This window comes from Pleurodeles waltl, chromosome 8 (genome assembly GCF_031143425.1).
Source record: "Pleurodeles waltl isolate 20211129_DDA chromosome 8, aPleWal1.hap1.20221129, whole genome shotgun sequence".
Classification (NCBI taxonomy): Eukaryota; Metazoa; Chordata; class Amphibia; order Caudata; family Salamandridae; genus Pleurodeles; species Pleurodeles waltl.
In genome coordinates, this window is record NC_090447.1 from 1,416,032,322 (window position 1) to 1,416,053,037 (window position 20,716).

General features: G+C 42.9%; 1 protein-coding gene across 2 annotated transcripts in view; it reads left to right on the forward strand.

Annotated features, from left to right (window-relative positions):
• MORC3 (MORC family CW-type zinc finger 3) overlaps positions 1-20,716 on the forward strand; it is a 327,051-nt gene that overhangs the window by 105,803 nt on the left and 200,532 nt on the right. For both annotated transcript variants that reach the window (XM_069202531.1, XM_069202532.1), the window contains exon 5: positions 11,285-11,433. In XM_069202531.1, coding sequence (XP_069058632.1) covers positions 11,285-11,433 — 149 coding nt within the window. The remainder of the gene's footprint in view (positions 1-11,284; positions 11,434-20,716) is intronic.

Genomic DNA, 20,716 nt, shown 5'->3' on the forward strand with positions numbered 1-20,716 from the left:
GGAAGGGTGATTGGTCACCTAGCCAGGTGACCATCTAACAGGAGGGGGCTCTGACGTCACCTGCTTGTCCTGGCCACTTGGATGCTCCCAGAGGCCTCTGCCCACCTCAGATTCAAGATGGGAGAATCAAGGGGCCATCTGGCGGAGCTCTGTGCACCACCCTTGGGGTGGTGATGGTTAGGTGGGTGGTCACTCCCGTTTCCATTGTCCAGGTGTGCGCCAGAGCAGGGGCTGGAGGTCCCTGAACCTGTGCAGACTGGTTTATGTAAGGAGGGCACCAAGTGTGCCCTTCAGAGCATACCAGTGGCTTGGGGAGGCTACCCCTCCCAACCCATGTAACACCAATTTTCCAAAAAGAGAGGGTGTTGTCACCGGCTCCCAAAGGAAATCCTTTGTTCTGCCTTCCTGGGCTTGAGCTGTTCAAGCAGCAGGAGGGCAGAAACCAGTCTGAGGGGTGGTAGCAGCATGGGCTGCCCAGAAAACCCCAGAAAGCTGGTAGGAGCAATGCTGGGGGTCTTCTAAGGAGCCCCCAGAGTGCATGGAATCATACTTTCAATAATGGCAACAGTATTGGAGTATGATTCCGACATGTTTGATACCAAACATGCGCAGGTTCGGAGTTACCATTATGTATCTGGACATAGGTAGTGACCTATGTCCAGTACACATGTGAAATGGCGTCCCTGCACTCATGAAGTCCATGAAAATGGAGCTGGAGTTCGTAGGGGACACGTGCTCATGCAGGGGGGGCCCTCACGCACAGGTACCTGCACCTTGCCCTCTGTGCTAGTAGGGCCTACCATAGGAGTGACTTACAGTGACCTGTAGTGAAAAGGGTGCTTGCTCCCTTTCACGCAGGCTGCAGTGGTAGGCCTGCAGACACTTTGCATGGGCTCCCCATGGGTGGCATAAAACAGGCTGCAGCCCATGGGGAACCCCTTTTCCCCAGTGCCCTGGGTACCTGAGTACCATATTCTAGGGACTTATAAGGGGGCACCAGTATGCCAAATGTGGGGTGTTTGTGGTCCAAGCTACCAAGTTTAAAGGGAGAGAGCACAGTCACTGGAGTCCTGGTTAGCTGGATCCCAGTGAACACAGTCAAAACATACTGACAACGGGCAAAAAGTGGGGTAACCATGCCAGAAAGAAAGAGGGTACTTTCCTACAAATAAATGCTCCTAAAATATGCAGAGGTGCAGTAGTCCCTGAAATTGTTTATTTTCATTTCCTTTTGGGTAGTAGGGTGCAAATGTTTTTGTCCCACCTTATGATTGTGACTTTCACTTTACTATTATGATTCTGGAGTAAACATGAGTCTCTATCTACAGCTTCACCTTCAGCGAAGAGGGTTTAAAAATTAACAGTTGTAGTAATTCTTTAGTGGAGGTAGGTTTGAACATTTGAGTAAGTCAAGTAAGGATGTTGGTTCTTTAGCGTTGGAGCATGGTCTGATAGTACATGCATAGCCGGTTGCGTGTCAGCGGTATACATCATAAATGGTGCTCCGAAACTGGGTTAGTGTCGGACTACAAAGGGTCTTTGTATAGAGTTTGTGAAACAATCTTGTTATTCCAGTAGACACCTCTCATCGACAAAAGGATGGGATAGGGAATTGGCATGTTAAAGATATTTTTCAGTACTCTTCTTGTCCCAGAAGTGTATTGTTCTTCATCAGCAAATCTCACATTTCAGGAATGGACACAGATTCAGATGCCATAAATGAATCGGCTTGGGGCAAGTTTGAGTCTGTTGTGTTGTGGCAGAAAGAATTTATTTTACCTCTGGGCATGTCCCATGACGATTAAGGGATGGCCATCACAGTGCCTTCTATACCTGCTGTTCAGATTTTGTGTGTGATATATCATCTCATATTTGTTATCTGTAGATAAGTTAATTTGTCTGTAACATATCATGACTTGTAACCCATGATGTAAGGCAAGCCCTCTGTTTATGATTGCCTTATTGCTGTGAAGTTATATGTTTGAGAAATTTTGAAATGAAAGGTTCTTATGTCACTTAAATCATTCTCTTGTGATGATGGTACTAAATCATCATCATTCAGTTTTGATTAGACATTACCATTAGAATTATGCAGCAGGAATGCCTAAGTATGTCGCATTTCATTCCCTATTACCAGTTAGTGTGTGTCCATCCTGCTCAATGTAGTCAAATCTCTGCACACGTTTAACCCATGCAAATAAATACCGGGAATGCTTTTAAGGTCTTTGATGCGGAGAAGACATTTAACTCTGTGGACTGTGACATAATGTGGTTAACATTAGAGAGGTTTGGTTTGGGCTTAAACATAATGATAAGGGTGTTTTATAATGATCCAAGCAGGCTAACTAGATGTAGTCCGAAGTGTTCATCTTGACTTCAGACTGGTATTATGGCCACTATACAACTTTAATTCGCCATGGACATAGTGCTTAAGGATTACAATTACAGAAGTATTAGTATCATTGTATGCATGATGATGCTGCTGTACATTTGCAGCTCCAATAGAAGCATCCCATACCTGGTTGCTTTTTGAGCCTCAAGAAACATTTGAGAAATCTGAAGTCTCACCCTGAAATCACCCTGATTGAATAATGTTCTACAGCTTAGATGATGCCTTGATGAGGTGATGTATCTGTAGTTATTCTTACACAAGAACCTGTTAAAATTGTATGCAAGTAATGTCTTAGCTACCCTGCAGATGATGAGCAAGATGGATGAAAGATGGAACAACCTTCACTCGCTGGCAGATAGAGTACTGATTATTAAAGTGCTTCATAAATGTACTAGTTTGTGGCTACCCCATGTTGTCTTACCTAGATAACTTTTTCAACAACAAACATGTTGCAACTATGGGCAGCCTGAACCTGATCAATACATGCAGAATAATCCATATGAGTCATGTGGCTACGTGGGCCCAGCTCTGTAACTGTGTACATGCTTTGTCCAACTGTGCTACATTGCATTGGTTTGCTACCACAGATCTATCTTCATGTGTAGAAACCAGAAAGATTACCATTGCCTTGGTGATCTTAAATACAGGCCTTATATAGGAGACATTTAGTAATTCTAAGGGCATTGATTCATTTGAGTACACACTGGGCATAGTGGAAAATCTCTGGGTGAGTCCATTAGAAAGTGGTATTCACCTCTGAAATTGGGGTCTTGGGTTGCCTGGACTGGACTTCACATTTCAAAAGTTGATTTGGCTAATGTGGTTGGGGTGTGCTGTTAGGTTTATTGTAGAACTACTGAATAAGGAACACAGTTACAAAAAGGAGTAGTAATGTTCCAAGTAGCTCTCAGATATCTATATTGTAACACTTATAGTCACCTTGTGCAGCAGTATCCATATACTTTAAGCTTGCTAGAAGGGAAGCGCCACAGGTCCCAATGAGGTTCCAATATCTATAAGTGTATGTCCAACACACATTGCATGACGGGCCAAGCAGAAAATTGGATGATTGGTGGAAAGCCTGATTAACCAGGCTGTCCTATTTTTAGGATGCACGCCCCTCACCCACCAATGGTGGCATGCTTCATCATAGGGTCTGCTCCTCATTCAGACTGAGCAACATACCTGTCCAAATCGGCACCTGATGGTAGAAGCTCTTTTGAAAATCCTTTCCAGCAAAAGAGTTTGTTAAAAAGTAGGTTTAATTTACTTAAGAGTAAAATTACTTGGTTGTCAGCAAAAGTATATCAAGATTGGATGTATGGAAGTCCAGCCAATCCCTTTATCTCCTAGTCAGTATGTCCTCTGTGGCCTTCTTTATCACCTAATGGGTATATGACCTGGGAGCATGGCATAGCTATGAACAGTATTGTTGGGGCCAAAATGTGCAGTTCATGGTTGAACAAGCATTTAACTCTGCCCTGAGTTACCCTAATGCAAGTGTGTTTTTCATTTTGTTTTTTTGTTTTTTGGCCTCCGAGGGCCCTGAGAACCACTTACTCTAATTGTTATGTGACACAGAGAGCAAGGCTTTGTGGCCTGAATGCTTGCACCGTGTATGCCTCCTTTATCAAGAGCGACTCCTGTTCTCTGCACTAGGTGGGTCTTGTGTTGCCAGGTTCCTTGCTATGTGCATGTATAACATATGTTTATACGCCTAAGGAAAGAGTGCACTGTGGCTTTTAGTTATTAGAATCTGTCTTGGACTGCCACCACAAGTATGCTGTACAATGTGAAAGTTGGAGATAACCTGCCAGACTAGCCTTGTGTATTGCTAGCAATCATGATCATTTGTTTGGCATCAAACTGAAAGATGGAGACAGGGCTTCCTTCATAGATGCAGAAATTACCTTTTACTGTATCCTCCTTTTTACTGTTCCTGGAGCGCTCTTTTTAGGGGCTGTGTGCCATGTTGTGTTTTCACTTTTGTCTGCACCAAGACACACAGCCTGCAATGACAGCCTGCCATGTGCTTTTTAAGGGGTCCCCTAGGGTGGCACAATTTGAGCTGCAGCCCTTAGGGGGCCCTCTTTAGCACCTCAGGCCCTAGGTACCAGGGGTACCATTTACATGGGACTTACAGAGGGTGCTAAAGGATTTGCTAGTTGGGTAAACAACTGTACAGTTTAGGGAAAGAGATCTGGCACCGGAGACCTGGTTAGCAGGAACCTAGTGCACTTACAGTTGAAAAAGTGTGTGTGTTTGGGGATGGGGTAACCATGTCAAAAACAGGCACTTTCCTTCAGGCAGCCATTGCCTTGATCCAGTCCTCGTCCTCCAGTGGTCCCAAGTCCCTCTCCCATGCCTCCCTTACTCCCACCATAGGGTTTGGCATGTTACAGAGTAGCATGCCATATATATAGTTGAGAGTTTGTGATGGGAATGTTAGTAAGTAGGATTTTAGCCTCCATGGAGGAGTATTTGGGAATTTTCACTGCAGACTGTATGTAAGGCATGACTGCGTGTCTGAGTTGGAGGTAGTGTAAGAACTGCTTACGGTGCAAGTCAAAAGTCTGAGCGCTAGTCCAGGAAGGACTTCATTGAACCACTTCACATCACAGCACAGAGATACCAATGGTGTCCCAAGCGGAAAAACAGCAAAGTGCTGGAACCTGCGGGAGACGGTTCCCCCTCCATAGAGGTGTCTCCAAATTACCCAGCCCATGGACCTCAGTGTATCCGACCATGTCGACAGCACAACTCTTGTGGCATTGGGCAGGGGAGCTAAGCTGGTGCCCCCGTAAAGCAGGTGTGGGAGAACGCTGTGGTCCATGCCCCGTCCCTCAGCAGCAAATGCTGGATTGATAAACCCCTCAAACCACTAGTCTTTAAGATGAGGAGGGGTGCTGCTTGGTAAGAAATGAGTATATCTGGAGTAGCTAACCTGCCTTCAAAGGATGGGCAGCAGTACCCTCCAAGGGAAATACATTGAAGTCCCCCACCCCACAACAGAAAACGAGCCAGAACATTGAGCCTGGTGAAGAAAGTGCAGTGCACCTGGAAACGGGTAACTCTGAAGTTGGTAAGGAGTCTTGGTAGAGAGATCATCTTGAAAATGGGCGAGCTGCCCAACAGGGACAGCGGTAGCATGGACCAGACTAGAGATGTTTCGTAGCCCCCTCCATGGCATGTGATTGATTGAAGAGATGGCCAATGGAGGGACACTGCTGATATGACACTAGCATGACTGCAGTGGGTCTCCTTGTGTCCCCACCTCTACTTTCACTGACACTAGATGAGGTGCAACAGCATCTAACGTATGCAACAGCGAACTGTGTTCAAGAAGTGTGCAAAGCCAAAACGATGCAACAAACCAATGTTGGTCACTTCAAACCAACTGTGCTGGTCCTGGTTTATGCACCCTTTGATCTTTGATTGTGTGCCGGAGATCCTTGAGTGTAGGCTCCTCTGCTTGACCGTGGCTTCCCCAAAACAGTCACTCTTGTTTAGAGGACAATGGGTTAGATGTCTACTTGAACTCTGTCAGAGATCTCACAACGGGGATCGTGCAACAGCGTACCAGGTAAAACAGTAAGTTCTTCAAGTCTAAGCAAGATAGCAGACTTTATGCTTTGCCTGAGAAAGCCACTAAATCAGGACACGCTCTAAAAACTGACATAAGAATCTCTGAAAAAAGGAGCTGTTCACTCACACTTAATGCACCCGTCAGGTTTCCCTGCTTAGTTAGCATTACCTTACATGCAGAATCATATTAGTAGGCCCTGTTTCTGCTGCCTATATTTTTATGCTTTTGTTAGCAATTAGTGTAATCAAGTACAGTTTGTAGCAAATGATGTTGTGCATACACATGTTCTGCACAATCCTGGCATCTAGTTTTGGACTTGGATGTTTGCAGGTTGTTTTTCTTCAAAGAGGTTCTTCGAGTTACCAGGTGTAGTGTGACTCCTCCCTTAGTTGGCAATGCATGTGGGCACCAGCTCCATGTTTTCCATTGTTTTTTTCCTTCTTCGAGGTTCAGAGGTGTAACACTGGGGCTCCGAGCTTGATGCGGTTCTTCCTCTTTTGTTCGCCCTATCAAGTGAATTTGACTCTTATACTCCGTGGTGGGGGCATAAACCCTTCATTGTCCGTGTTGCTCAGTGATACCTCTGTCAATCAACCCACAATTGTCTTCCATCCTCTTCAGAGCTGTGTGCCCCTCATCTTTAACAACTTCATCAAGGAGGAGAATGCACTCAGGATGATGGAATGAACCTCCTTGCAGAACTCTCTCTGGTGCCATGCACATTTCCCATGGACAGATCACCACTCAGTGTGTAATCTATTACTCTCCCTAAGCCTGATGTTTGAGGCCTGCCCTACCTTTTGTGTGAAAAAAAAACAAGGACGAGATAAAAGGTGGGCATACCAGAGGATGCAGCATCAAGCCTTCGATGACACTCAGGACATCTTTAGGAAACATCCCTTGATCAACACTGAGGAGAGTCAAGAGCCTGCCCCTTGGGCAGTACGTTCCACCGACCATTTCCCAGCCTGGAGGCAACCTTTTTCCTCGGACTCAATCCAGAGCAAGAAGTTCAGAAGGCTTCCCACGTGTCCATGCCGTCTGATCCCCATACACAGGCCTCAGCAAAGACCATGAGTATGGTCAGCACCGGAAAACATACCAAGCCATAAAAAAGGCCCCAAGTTGAGGCAGCACAATCACCCAGGGGGTTGTCAGGCCTCGAGACCTACAACTAAGGTGTAGCTTACTGGACCTCCACTGCCCTCAGCCTCTGAACGGCACCAGCCAAAGCCTCTGAGCCCATAGTACTCCCACCCACAGGCATTAACCCCTCGCAGTCATTGAACTGTGCATTATTGAGTGGCCATCCTAGCCGGACAGTAGGCAGTGGATGGCCAGACAGTCTTAAGGATCTTATTTAATTGTAAACAACTGAATGAACCAGGACAGTACAGACAGGCACAAGTTCATATCTGCTTGAGATGTTACCACCAAATAATCCAGACCACCAAATGCACTGCTCTGGCAGACCGCATTAATCCCAGCACCAACAGAAGCAAAGTAATCTTTGCCATTGTGAAGCCTGAGCCTCCTCCAACTTAATCACCCCCCTCACAGGGCCTCTGCAGTGATCTCTCTCAATTCATTAGGAACAAAATCACCTCCATTTGCAACAACTTCAACCCAAAGGTTGACCCGACAGACCTCGTCCAACGCCTCCCAATCTCATGCAAAGAACCACTGCTGACCTCATGGCCCTTCATCACCCCAGAAACCACTGCCACCATGAAATCCATTCACTCAGGGGACCCAACTGGACCTCATTTCCCCCAACACTCCAACTCAAGGGGACAGCAATCCATCAGTGCCATGCTCAAAACCATTCTGAATGCCCCCACTTCTTTCACAACCTTCCCAGATGCTAGGAAGCATGCAACAGTCCTCTCATGCCTGAAGAAAACTTCTGTGACCCTTAAACGCTTGCCAACTACAGGCCACTCTTCCTTGTACCATTTCTGGCCAATATCTTTGGGGAAAATCAGCAGGCTCCTCACTGAATACCTCAATGACCACCAACTCCTCAACACCACTCAGACCCAACCAGCGCACAAAAATGCCGTCTTGCCCCCACTGATGTCATCCGCATGACTCTGGACAGAGGATACACATCAGTGCTCATCATCCTGGACCACTCTGCTACTTTTGACACTGTCCCCATCCCATTCTCATCCATCACCCAAAAGACAGCTGAATCCAAGAACACACACTTCCATGGATCTGCATCTTCCTCCCTGTAAGAAACCACTCAGTCTGCCTAGCACTGTACACATTGGACACCTACAACCTCATCTGTGGAACTGTTCATGTATCCTCCCTGACGTTTTTTAGCACATACACCTTAGCCAAGATCATCTGCTCTCACAACATCGTCCTATCCTACGTCGACCACATGCAACTCATTCTCTTCCCCACGGACAAGATGCTCAGTACTCTGTTCAAGTTCAATGCCTGCAAAAAGAAATCGCCCACTGGATGAAGACAAACTGTCTGAAACTGAACACAGACAAGACCAAAATCGTGATTTTTTTTTTGGGCAGAGCTGTTCACTGTGGGTCTCCAGTAGTGGCCAGCAGAGCTAAGACCATCACCCATGCAAAGAACCTCAGGGTCATTATCAACAGCAAACATGACATGACCGCCCATGTCAACACAGTCAATGCATCAAACTTCTTATACCCTTAGAATGCTGGCTCCTACTCAGCACCCAGAAAACCGTCACACATGCCCTGGTCAAGTGTGGACTAAGGGAAACCCTCTATGCCGGGGTCAGCAACACATTTACTAGAAGGCTGCACTGTATTGAGAATTCGGTGCCAGAGCAACTCTTAGCCTTGCACACCACACTTGCATCACACCACACTTGGTGGAGCTCCATTGGTTCCCCATACACAAACGAGCACAATTCAGACTCCCTACCCACATTTTCAAGGCAGTTCATAACACTGGCCCAGCATATTGCAACAATCGCATCTGCTTTCACAAACCTTCCAGACACTTCTGCTTGTCCGGGCTCCTGCTTGCACACATCTCACACATATGAAAAACCAGATCCGGCAGTCGAAACTTTTCCTACATGTCTCCTAAATCATGAAATGATCTGCCACTATACATACAATCCTCCTCCTCACTTTTTGAATTCCTCAAGAATCTGAAGACCTGGCTTTTCGAGTAGTCCCACTAGGCTTAGGTTTGGCTAGATCCACACCTGCTCAACACCAGGATACCCTCACGGGTGATAGTCAGCTCTGCAAATCTGCATAGCATGACAGTATAAAATATTTCAGATATCTGCATCACTCACACTCTAGCCAGCGTTTGTAGCAGGTACTGCTTTACAGTCCATGCAGAGCATGTGTATCTACAGCAAAACTATGCTACAAATGGAAAATTTTACTTTCTCTGTAAGCATCTGTTTACATCGTGTAGTGCTGTAGAATTACATGTGCCCATCACACTTCCCAGAAGTGTGTGGCTCATCACATATATATATATATTTTTTTAACTAGCTTCCTTTAGCAATACACAGTTGCACCATACTGCGTTTACTCCTCACTCCCTTGTACTCTCTCCTGCTGCGTGGAAAGCAGTCTCACATGTAGTCAGTGTCCATGCACATTGCCAACTAAGGGAGGAGTCACACCTTACCTTGTGACTTCAAATGCTTCTTCGAAGAAAAATATCTTGCAAATGTCTGAGCACAACACTAGGTTGCAGGAGTATACAGAGCAGGTGAAACTACAGCACTACATGCTATAGAACAGAAACATACACCCAAAGTAAAATTTTCCTTCTCTTTTATAAAGTGAAAGCACTGACTGGACATTTCTTTATTGAGTGATATTATGTTGATTTAGATCTGAGTCTATAAACGATACCACTTCCCTGAGTAAGCTTTCGACTGCTTATTTTGCTGCCCTAATTGTCAAGAGGTAAAGGGATGTAATTGGTTCTCAGTTCTCAGTATCCATAGCAGGCCAGGCTCTTGGCCATCAGTGGTAGTCCGAGTTAGAATCCACAGTTGAGACCCATTCATTCTTCTGTGCTTCAGGAACCTTGAATTGGGTTTGGCACGTATGGTGCCATCTGTGGCCTGATTAGGAAAGTCTCCCCTAGGTTTAGATTGTGCAGTACTATGTCTAGTTTAACTAGTGTATTAAAGGCCAGTTCAACTACACATGATTAATTGTAACAATACCTTGTTAGTTGTTTGGTCTTCCCCATTTTTAGGTCGAGCATAGCAGTGCGCAAGTGCTGCTTTTCTGATGTGTTGGTATGTACTTGGGTTTTTAACCATGCCCACCGCACGCCCATCACTATCACTCGTTCATGGGCTTGCCCTTCAAAAATCTGTTGGTAAATGCTTTACGTTTGTCCGTCCTTGGGGCGGTTTAGTTACCTCCTTTGACATCGCCCCTGTTACATGGCTAATTGAACTTTTGCCAATACGTTTGACCGCGAGCGTCCTTCTTTTTTGTTTTGTGTGCTGCTTCACGCTGATGCCATGGCGCTTTGGATCGGCTCGCTTATGTGAAAATATATTACTTTTAATTTTCAATTTATGTGGCAAGAAAGGTCTGGTTAGGAGTTTACAACTCTAATAGCTTCAACTCGAGCAAATGCGAGACCCATTGCATTGCAAATGCTTGTTATTTTATGCTTCAGCTAGCCTGGAGCTGCTGTGCAGTGTCCAGTCTTTTAGATCAAGTTACTGACACCCTGCCCAAATTATTCAACATGAGTAACCAGTTGACTCCATTGAAATGTCTACCTGCAGTTTTTGACAAAAAATTAGACTCAATTAAATTCCTACAGATTCCCACATTAATCGACTACATGATGGTAGCCATCTTCTAGTTGTTCTGGTCCCCTCTTTGGATTGTAATTGTCCTAGGACCACATACAGTTATTCTGCAGAAAATGTTTTTTGGAAACTAAAGTTTCAGTGGGACATTGAAAGTGGTGAACTATAACTCGTACCCTATTCACCTACAGTGACTGTCTGCTTGTCTTGTTTTCTGCATTGCACTATTAAGTTTGATGGGTTCTTTTTAAATTCTGCATTAACATTAAGAAAATTATAATGTTTACAATGTTCACATGTATACATTGAAAGGTAAATGCATGAACCTAAGACATTTTTTGTGTAAAGAACTTCCTTTCTTTAGAATACCCCTGCAAGTCACCTGTGACTGAGTATATGCACAAACAGTCTGTGAAAGACCCAGGTTTTTAGTTACAACTGCTACACATCCTTCCTGTTATATATTCCATTACCATGTTCTGGATCCTTAACAGCATGCTTACGGCAGCTCAATAAAAGTGCGGCATCGCAGGCTAATCTGAACGCAATCCTGAAACATTCCTTATTTTCGACAGAGAAAGAACTCTTGGCAGAACTGGATGCAATTATTGGGAAAAAGGGAACTAGGATTATTATTTGGAATCTAAAGCGGTGAGTTCATCTATTCAGTGCTGAATTTGTATATACCACTGCATGTTAAAAATAAAATGTTGTGTATGGACCCAAGCATCTGCACAATATGAAATATGCACAGTTCACTTGTATGGCTATAAATGCAGATGTCAACATGCCCTTAAGAGTTGAATTATAAAATAATAAACAATGGTTGTGTTGCCACACCGCCTTGTTTAGAGCATAGGAAAAATGTCATCTTGTATACATTTGTCATTCAAAACATATAGAAATTTAGCTTTAGTTGTAGAGGGCCAAAACACATAAGAATTAAATTCATAGTGTAAGTGATGCCTCAGAACAAGCAACTCATTTTCATTTTTGTTGCACATTTGATGAAAATAGGTTTACAACGTGGGCCTATTATTGGCCCTTTTGTTCCAATACACTGAGGTGTGTGTTTGTGTGTGGTGGGTTCAGGGGCTATTTAGATTTTCAATGGATATTGATCAGTATTCATTATTGTACATTTAAAAGCGGAGACAAAAACTCTTCAACAAAGTAGAAATAAGATGCCTTTTAATGGCCAGCATTCGCATTACGTTTTTGAACTTTTTAAATTAAGTTCACTGTCAAATTATGACAATACAATAAAAAAAATGGGTTCAAAAGAGCTATGCTCTGGAACCTGTCCTCCATTTTCTTTCATTAAAAGTGAGGAAAATAAAAGGAAATTATTGTTGCTGTACAGCCTCGCATAGAGAAAAACTGAATTACTTCAAGACAAGTCACCATTTTTAAATTGATCTTTATTGGTTTTATATATTACAAATATGCATTCCTACTGTGTTCTACCTTAGTATAGCAGACAGAAGATAATGTTAGTATATCATTTAGCAGGATAACCACAATTGACATACATATGCAATTAAATTTCATTAGAGTAGTAGCGTAAATAGCATACCAAAATACATTAAAATCAACTGTAACAACTGCAAGAAGAAAAACAGAAGAATGTAATATCCTCTCACACCTTGTCCCCTATGCAACCCCTTTTATTGCATACAATGAAGTTCTAGCTTAGTGCTAGAAATTTCGGGGTATATGCCCATCTCTGAGCTCTCTGTTATGAACCAAACAAGGATCCAGAAAGGCCATAACAAATTCTCACTTTGTGTACTGGATCTTTTTGCTACAAAACCTTGGCAAATCTGCAATCTGTGGGAGTCCATCGTCCAATTTTGGGTCAATGGTTTGCAGGAGGTTCCCAGTTCAGTGACACATTGGGCCTAGACAGTCCCCTTAACCTGCCGCTATTTGTGAACATCTCATCTCAGCTAAAGTGAAACTGTTTAGATCAACCTTCCATTTATCCAGATCTGGTGGTTGTTGGGGACCTCAAGCTCACGGAGATGAGCTTCTTCGCAATAATCGGTGCTAGATCACTAAATCAGTCTTTCACCTTGTCATAAGCACCAATAAATATACCTTAGGGCTGTCTGTATTGTGTTTACAGTTCAGTCTATTATATATGCTGCCACTCCTGTCCACCATCCGTGTAAGAACGCACATGACCATGCTAGCTGTCCAAAAATGACCCTGCTTTGATTTTGTTTGTGTTGTGGTTCAGTGAGGACATGGCCTGGCGGTTCTGTTTGCACTGTATCCATTAGGAGCAGTGTTAAGGCTGATTTGCAAATGGCTGGGTCGCAACTGAGGTGGCATAGTGAGAAAAAGAATGATGGGTTGAGATATTACATTGAGCATTTGCCAGTGGTTAGACAAATTGTAAGCATTCCTCCCATCACTTTTTGTATGTTTGATAACTGCTGCCTGCACCAGGAACTGGTGCAGATGCATCCCGTATGCCGCCATTAAATGTCAATGGAGTACCCTATTCAGATAGGCCACCCACTTAGGTCACCGCTGTCCAGGCTGCTTTATCTGCTGATTTCACAGTGGCGCTAAACTTAATGCAGCACCTATAGTATTATCTCAGGAGCACAGGGAGTGCCGGACACGCCGTGCCCCAAGTAATGGTTCCAATTGGATTTAGCTGAGAGCAGCAAGATTGCAGCAACTCAAATTGCAATCTGAAATTCACTATATATTCTCAGATGTCACATTCCTTACAAACTGAAGTTGCCCCCAAATTGAACCACCACCACCACCGGAGACATTGAAGCTGAGCAGTCCCATAATACGATTCTAAGTCGGAGACATCCGGCCCACCTTCCTCAAGGGGCAGATATTATTACTTCAGAGCAATAATTCTCCTGCTTGTACCCCACACTAGTTTTGTCAACAATGTGTGCAGATAATGACTGAAACCAGGGTTTCTTGAGCCGTAAGGGAATGTTCGCAAAGAGATTAAGCAGTTTGAGTAATAATACCATCTTGGCGAGAACCACATGCCCCATCAGAGAGTGGCAGCCAGTACCACACCGCCATCAATGATGTAACTTCCACCATTGTGTTTAGCCATGCTTCCTGGTATTACATCAATGAGGTCTTTGTAGATTGTGATGCCTAGGTACTTGAACACTTGAAATTTTACTACTAATCCATAGGCTATAACATCCGCTCTTTTCTTTGCCACTGGAATAAGACACGATTTAAACCTATTTATCCATAGTCTAGATGCCTTCCCAAACCTGCGCAGCTTAGCTAACATCTGAAACAGACCCTCTCACAGTTCCGCAAGTGTAGTAGGATGTCATCTGCATTCAGTGAGATGAGGTGTATCCATGTGCTGTATGCCTACCCTCTACCCCTTTCATCTCATGCCGAATGCCATGGGATCTCCTGCCAATGCAAAGAGCAATAGGGAGAGAGGGTTGTACTGCTTTGTCCCAAGATGAACTACCCAAATGTCTGCTACCACTCTCCTCGTTTTGATGTGATCCTTCGGCAAACTATAGTAGTTGTAATCTCTTAATAATACAGAGACCAAAACCCATCTGTTGCAGAATCTGCCCAAGGTGACCCAGTCAAGAGAATTAGAAGCCTTCTCTATCAATAGTGGCCACCACTGCTCCATTCTTCAAGACTGTCATTGGACCAGCACAATTACAACATGCAGCAATGTGACCGCTTCCAAACTTTTTGAAAAGGATTTCAGAAAAACTCTATTAATTAAACACTTCTGGATGACATATTTTATGCTTTACTAAGTCTTTTGCCTTTTGAAGGGTTTTTAACCCTTATTAGGTTGACCCTACTAGACAGGGTAGATGTCTGGTTGCTTATGACATATTATGGACTTACAAGAACATACAGGGGCTTGAAGCCTGCCCATTGCTTACCATTGAAAGGTTTTCCTGTTACACATTTGCCAGGTTATTATTTGTGCCTTAGCTTCTCAGCTGTGTTATTGTTCCTCTTATGGTACATAGCCTCTGTACCATCTTTTTTGATTAGTTCTTATATGCTTTAGTGCTTGCTTTTCAAGGACTACTTTTTTTTTCTTTTTGATTAAGTGCTCCATGAGAATGCACATGCTTTATAGCATCTTCCTCTTGTACTTCTCTTCCCCTGCACTCCATGTTGCTCACTGTAACCTGTGTTCTTTTTCTCGCTGCCTCTTAGGGCGCTCACTTTTCCTCCCACCTGTTGCTTTCTTGCCATTGTGCTTTTCCTCCTCCTGTGCTGTCTGCTATTGCTTCTTGTCCTTACCCCATCACTCTGTGTTGCTTCTGTTTTTCTGTGTTGCTCGTCTGACTTACACCCACATTGTCACCCGTTGCCTATTCTCCCCACCCCTTTGTGTTGCTTCCTTCCTCCTGCAACCCCCATGTTGCTCCCCCACCTCTTACGATTCGAAAATCACGTTGCACTTTTTTTATTTGCCGATCCAACATGGATCGACAAATAAAACGAAGGAAATGTGGTTGTCGTTTTCTGTGCAAATTCTTTGGTGGTACACTCTCCTAAAGAATGATGCGGACTGCTATATCATAGCTTTTTTTAATTTTTTTATTTAGCCATGGTGCACAGCGTTAGAGATGCTGTAAATCGTGGCTAAAAACCATTAACAAAGCCAGTAGGTCTCAAAGGTGAGAGCTTTTGGCTTTGTCAATGCTTGCTGCTTGCCATAAGTAAGATTGCGTGATAGTATAATGGCATATATTCAGAGGTTTCATTTATCCGAATCAAACAGACTTTGGCAGTGGAAAATGAGATCAATGCAAATCTACTATGACAGCTGACTGTCCTCTAAATACAGTAAGAAGAAGGGTTTACCCACTTAACCCCACAAGACCTGGGTAATAAACAACAGTATCTTTAAAAAGGTTGGTCAAATTGTGGGAATAAATACACATAAGAATTCCAACAATAATGCAATAAATCAATCATTGAACATGCAATTTAATTGGTATTCAATCACAGCATCTCACCCAATCTCACCAACTGGAACAGCTGTTCAAATTACAGCCATCATTTTTATATACATAGTCAAAAATAAACTTTTCAAAATCTTTTGGTTGATGTCTCACATCCAAAAGTCACTTCAAATCTAAACAACCACACAATAAACAAAAGACGACGGTTAGTCCCAAAGTCCTCTCCTTAATCATGGAGCCATGTGGTGGTCATAGAAATTTATGTGGAAGATCCACATGTGAGGGATGGTTGCAAAATAAATCCCAGACCTACAACATCCTCATTTGTTTGGAGGGAAAGATGAGAAGGCCTGTGGTATAGAATTCTTTAGAGACAAAGTTCAGCATTGGTTGCAACCTCCCAAGATTATACAGTCGACGCGTTTCAGCCCCTACAACTCTGGGCCTCCTCAGAACTATTGGAGAGAACCACACCTAATAAATACAAACATTAAAGTAAGCTGCATGCCTGTAACTAAACTAAAATCTAACCGACTACCACCAGAACACCATCACGTGTGTAAATCTTATGTACAAGTACAAAAAATAATAAAAATGAAAAGAAAAATTAAGACAAAATATATAGTCAGAACCACCAATGAACATGTATTTATATTGTAGCATGCTGTTCATGCAATGCTCATATTGTTTGTATAGATGTGCTCCTCAGATCTATATGAAACACCCTTGTGTCACATGCTAATGTTTTTTAAACTTAAGACTTTTTGAGAATTTCTATGATTAGGGCTAGAAAATGGCCAAAGCCTTTTGGATTTCAGACTAAACTTACCCTGCCATGGGGTGACTTAATTCGTGTGTCAACTGAGTGAGCTCAAAAGTAATGCAAACCCTCATTTAATTACAAACGCTAAGAAAAAATTACTGAAAAAATCATACACGTTTTCAACAACTTACTGGTTCGAAGTTTTTTTTGCATCGAATGCTAACGTCTTTGAGATGGGTCCGTCTATGTGAAAAAACACTTCCCTGTCGATTGGCCTGCCTGAGAAACCGGCTACTCCTGAGATTCTCGCTTATAAACCATAAGCCGCGGCCATCTTGAAAGTATTATCAGTATCAGCCCGCGAGGGGACGTGTATTTATTTGTTTGTAGGCCATGTTCCTACCTACATTGATTCCGGTACCAAATCGCTAAATACAAGCATGTGTGTCTGGCTGTCTTGAGGAGGGACTGGGGAGAATGTCCGTGCGGCTCCCCATATATCTTTTTTTTTTTTTTTTATGTTGTCCAGGGGAGCTGGTGATCACCGGTTGCCCCCTTTAAGCTCCAAACCCTTTTGGGTGGCAGTGGTTGGATTGACGTATAGTAATTAAAATTACATTATTTAAAACAAAAAACATAGAAATTCACTGGGAAAAAACAAAGATTACAGGGACAATAAAGTTGGGGAATTGAATAAAAAAAAACATAGAAATTCACTTAAAAACCACAGGTTACAGGGACGTTCTAGTTAGGATGAGAATTTAAACGCACAAAACCATAGAAATTCAGGTGTTATAGTTAGTTATTTTAAGTAACTATAACTCGCATCCTCACCATGCACAGCTAATGAACCCACATATTACATCATTCATAACATCTCCTATGACATCATTAATATTATCACTGCAAAATTTGCAATAAAATTATTGATGAGAAAACTGTGCATGGCAAGGGCTTCTAACCCCATGCCTTGATGGATAAACAAGCTAAAGCTGTCTCAAACCAGAACTAGCCATTCTGGCAAAGTAAAACCCAATGTATTAAAAAAGATAGACATTTTGAAAAACATGTACTAATTGGAACTTAGGGCCAAATAGATAAAAAATCTGATTTGCATTTCTTAAATAACAAATTTTACGAAATGCAAAATGGTATGCGATTCGGTATCAGCGATTTGTTAAAAATCGCAAACGCTGTTACCGAATCGCAAATAGAGAATGTGACTCCATTCAACCCTATGGGCCTGCAGGCCCATAGGTGCGAATGGTTTTGCATTTCCCAATTTGCGAATTCCAGTTAGGAATCCGCAAATTAGGAAATGCAAACCCCAGGGTGCTGGGGCCTAAGGCCCCCTGTGATGCACCCCCAAAAATATTTGCAGACATGTGAAGCACACATGCCTTAGGGGCATGTGTGTGCTACATGTCAATGTTAAAAATGCATTTATAATGCATTTTTTAATTGCACATACTTACTTACCACCAAATTGGATTTGGTGGTAATTGTATTTCCTAAATGCCCAATTCGCATTTAGGAAATGCGTGATACGTGTGCTTTGGCAATCGCAAATAGGAATTCTCTATTTGCGATTTCCTATTTAGAGAATCACAATTTGCGATTCTCTAAATTCGGTTGCAATTTTAAGGAATATCTATTTTAGAGATTCTTTAAAATTGCACTGCGAATGCCTTTCATACATTGTGAAAGGCATTTTTGCATTTGCGAACGGCTGCATTTTGCGATTCGCACTGTTTGCAAATGCAAAAAAGTTTGATACATCTGGCCCCTAGTATTTCCTAATTATTTTTTTACTGGTAATGTTTGTGCCAACTTTCAATGAGATGTTTAACTGATGCCAATGTTATAAGCCATAAAAATATGAATTTCAGACTCTGCTTACTTACATCTAAGACCACTGCTTTATGGCTCATAACTTGGGCCTACAGATTCCGACGGGAGGGTTCTCTCTAATGGCTCCGGCGTCAAATTCAAAGCAAATTGGCTCCTTTTACTAAATGCATAAGCTAAAATATTTAGACAGTATGACACGACTTGGACTTTGAAACAGTATCTTCTCAGCACATTTTTAATGTTTTCTCCCAAATGCGTTTGTGCCAAATAATATATAAAAAAAAAAAGCTTAACTCACACCAAACGTAGGAACCAAAAATGCGTTTAAAGCATCAATAGTGAGACGGATACCACTGCCCCAGTGGAGGGCTATCCAGCGCTTGGCAAGCAACAGAGCTATGGCTACGAACTGCCGGATGGATTTTGGAAGTGGTTTGACATAGCTCAGCAAAGCCATGAGGGACTCGGGTGCAAGCTCCTAGCCCACTGTCTGGGACACCGCAGAGTAGATAGCCCCCCAGTATGCCAGGATGTTGGGGCATGTCCAAGTCAGATGGATGAAGTCTAAAAAATGCGTTTATAATAGATGCAAGAAAAAGTCTTCTGTGCAACACAGATGCAGTAGGTTTGCATTTTAAAGGATTGTGACTTATTAACACTCCCAGCATTTTAATTTTACGTATCTACAACAGTTTACTTTTAAACTATATGTTAATCCAGCCACTGCCAGGACCTGCGGCCAACCACTATAACCATCCTTGCCAGGCCTTGCAGTTAACCCCTTATTACCATCCAACTCCACGCATGGCCTTTGACCCTGCTCGGCTGGGATGGAAACACCTCCATCAAGGTTTACAGATAATTTTTCAAGGTCGAAATGCAGAAAAAAAACACTTGCTTCGCCTTCACCATGTGCAAGAAATTTGAATGATTAGTAATTAACAGAAGTGGAGCTTCAACTTGGGTACCGTCTTTGTTTATATCTGTAAATGCTCCCCTTTGAGATTTTATTTGTTAAACGAGCATCGTGCCAGAGTGAATCCTGCCCTGCATATTTTTCCAGAAAGAGGCAAGCATTATGTGAAGAATGCCTAAGCAACTGGAGCACTTTTGACTGGTTAATTAGTAAATGCTACCTCATTAGGTATATGTATCGTGCATCTCCTGCACAACAGCTGCTTAAGAGACGCTGAGATAATGTCTGCAGTGACGTTGTGTGTCTCTAACTTTGCCATTGTGATTGTTCCTCGCACTTCATCAGATAATTTAACAGGGAGGGACTGCATAGAAAACACAGATGGATGATTTGTACTTTCCAGAAGCAAGTGCTTTTGTTTTAAAAAAATAATAATAATAATAATTTTGATGGAAGGGATTGCGTGGCGAGCCTCAAGGCCCCCATGGTCCCAGCTAGCTCCCTGTCTCCTATGGGAGCCAGCATTGCTCCTGCATGCAGGGAGCTGCTGTAAATACAGCTCCCTATGTGCGGGAGCAGTACTTTCATCTCTTTTCCTGCCCGCAAGTCTGCAGGCAGGGAAAGAGATGAAATATCTGCTTTCAGCAAGCGGGAGCGCTTTTAAAGCTCCCACTTGCTGAAAGCGGACTGTTAGCTTTTGCTTGGTGGGAGCTTTCACAGCTCCCGCCAAGCAAAAGCAAACAGCTACCTCCTGAAGGTGGGCACCTTAGAAGGTAGCAGGAGCCGGCCCTGTAGGGGGCTAGATATAAATATATATGGGTTTGTGGATCACCTTCACTGAGCTAGACCAAGGCCACTTTTTTCAAGAGGACACCATGAGACCCAACCTTTATAACTGACACAGTCTCTTCTGACTCGAGTCCTCTGGAACAATTGAACTAGAATTTTCAGAACTGCCTTATAATATTTAAGGGCTAAAGGTTCAGAATGCTAATAAAAAACAGTTAAGCAATGCATGTTGTTTGAAGATAAAGTTGAATCCTCTGGACATCAAGTGACTTTTTGTTAATGTAACTGTTTTATACGTGATGAGAGGCTGGAAGTTGAATAGCTTACTTTTCTCTCTTACTATCAACGTTTGCAGTTCTTCATAATAGTGAGTTAGTCTAACCTGGCTAAATATCATTCCAGGTGCCAGCAGGTTGAATAGTCTTTAATGTCTTGACATATCTGATGTGTGTCTCTTTAGTTTTTCCGCTTCAGATATGACTGAAGAGAGCTACTGGCTATTCCTAGATAATATATGGAGTCTGATATTATTCCTTTGTAAAGGAAATAGTTTGGGCTCTCATTTGCTTGCATTTTGTTTAAGACCAGATCTGTATTCATACATCTGCGAAATATGTTTAATTATGCATAGCCTTAGATGCTTTGAAATCAGTTAACTGG